The sequence below is a fragment of the Macadamia integrifolia genome, unplaced genomic scaffold (genome assembly GCF_013358625.1).
Source record: "Macadamia integrifolia cultivar HAES 741 unplaced genomic scaffold, SCU_Mint_v3 scaffold3039, whole genome shotgun sequence".
NCBI lineage: Eukaryota > Viridiplantae > Streptophyta > Magnoliopsida > Proteales > Proteaceae > Macadamia > Macadamia integrifolia.
The window spans coordinates 19,877-22,055 of NW_024869153.1; the positions used below are offsets into that span (position 1 = coordinate 19,877).

Sequence of the window (2,179 nt, forward strand, 5' to 3'; positions counted from 1 at the left end):
GAGTTGTTTTTAAACTATTTAATTTTTATATACAGGATTTCATTCATTAGCTTGTAGGAGGAGTCATCGGTTGACTTAGTACACAAAGTCATTATATATGTCTTCTTACAATTTAACATCATTTTATTACAATCAAAATGCCTCATTTCCATTTTCGAATACACATATAAAATAATAGTATTTACCCTTATTTGAAAAAGTCATCTGTTAAAGAAACTTTCTTCCTCAGTTCATCCTGGCAAAGGAAAACTTTCTCCCATTTATATATCCTAAACCCCAAGTTCCCAATTCAACTACTTTATTATCTTATTAACAAACAACCTTTAGAACAGATCTCTCCTCTTTCTTTCTCTGCTATACACAAAGTTCTAAATATACCTCCTAACTTGGATCAATTGAAAGGTAAGAAATATGTATTCTTCTGCCACTACTGCCGCACCTCAGCCACAATTTGGAGCAGCCCCGGCCTCCGGTATTCCCATGAATTCAACATACTATCAAGCTCCAGTTCCTTGGTCCTCCGGCCTCTGCGACTGTGGTGCCGATATTAACAGCTGTAAGCTACCCTAATAAATCTAATTTTTTCTCCTACCATGCTACCCTATTTCTTTTCTAAAAGCTCCCCAACTTTACAATCTGATCATCATATCATGAAGGATTGATTACACTTGCATGCACCACGCAGGTTGTTTAACATTTTGGTGTCCATGCGTTGCCTTCGGCCAGATCTCTGAGATCGTGGATCAAGGATCCTCCTCCTGTGCAGCAAATGGATGCATCTATACACTGATCATGTGCTGTTTAGGGTGTCCATGCTTCTTCTCGTGTTGCTATCGTTCCAAGATGAGGCAGCAATATAATCTGGTAGAGGATCCCTGTGGGGACTGCCTCGTTCATTGTTGCTGTGAGCAATGTGCCATCTGCCAAGAGTACAGAGAGCTGGAGAGCCGCGGATTCAACCTGACCATAGGTTAGTTCTTGTCTCGTTCTTTATCTGTATTTGAATCTATTGGGGAAATTTTTTTTTTTTTAAAATAAAAAAAGGAGAAGAAACGCAATCCAATAGTGTTGTAGACACCTGAGACATTGGGAAATTGAGAAATAGAGCTGGGGCATGGATGCTTTTTCACAGTTTAGTTTCACTTCTCAATGTGTCTAAACGGATTCAACATTTTTGGGTAGTTTTCCTTTCTCTCAAAAAAAAAATAAAAATAAAAAAATAAATATTTCCAATATAAAGAAAAATTACAAGGAGAAGATGGCACCGAGAGAGTTATATTAAATTGAAGAAGATTGATTGCTTGATTATGAATTCTAATGGTTATATCTTATGGTTGGTTAATTTGCTTTTGCAGGATGGCATGGTAATGTGGAAAGAAGGAACCGTGGAATACCGATGGCTCCTATTGTAGAACAAGGCATGACTCGATAGAGTGAATTAATGAAGATTATCTGATTATATGAAGGCCCTTTGGCCCTGAAAGATTTTTCTGTTACACGGAATGACTCTGAATATCTATTATATATATATACAAGATTTGTGATGACCTTAGAGTGTGATTTGGATTCTTTGTGATAATGTTACTGTTATGCTACCCCGTTATTTTTCGGGAATGTTGATCTAATAAAGAATTTTATCTAAGAAAAAGATAAATAAATAAAAAAGGTAATAAATTCCCTTGTTTGCCTTGTATATGGTATCACCAGGACTGCTGAGTGTGATGTTGGAATTTTCTACAAGGACTTGAGATGAGATATAGTTTGTCTTTTACATTTGAGGCATCTATGTTTTATATATTTCATGTCTAAAATTTTCTACCAAAAAAAAGTTAAAAAATTTATGTTTTAGGTACGCAAGCACAAACAATGTTTTTTTATTTTTTTGGCAAAATCTAAGCGAAGAACTTTATTTTAAAATTAATAAATAAATAAGTTAAAAAAAATCATAGGAGAAAAGAAATTTAAAATATTGTCCATCTTCGACATGGCCATCTCAAGACAGCAAGCAAAATAAATCAAAGGCTAAATCTCAGCTAAAAAAATGAATCTGGGCGATCTTGCGCATCCCAGATTAAAATGTCTTAAATAAATGTCTTTATCTATTGAAATTTTCAGTTGAAAAGGATCTGGCTCAACATGAATTTTTCTATTAGTTTTAACCTTTTATTTGAATTATGGC

At 34.6% G+C, this 2,179-nt stretch overlaps 1 protein-coding gene across 1 annotated transcript; it reads left to right on the plus strand.

Moving 5' to 3' along the window:
* Positions 1-290: 290 nt before the first annotated feature.
* Positions 291-1,601, plus strand: LOC122067655 (protein PLANT CADMIUM RESISTANCE 2-like). The gene is made up of 3 exons (XM_042631496.1): positions 291-556; positions 686-970; positions 1,356-1,601. Exons 1-3 carry the CDS (start codon positions 412-414, stop codon positions 1,430-1,432), a joined length of 507 nt encoding a protein of 168 aa, XP_042487430.1. The 5' UTR covers positions 291-411; the 3' UTR covers positions 1,433-1,601.
* Positions 1,602-2,179: the final 578 nt, after the last annotated feature.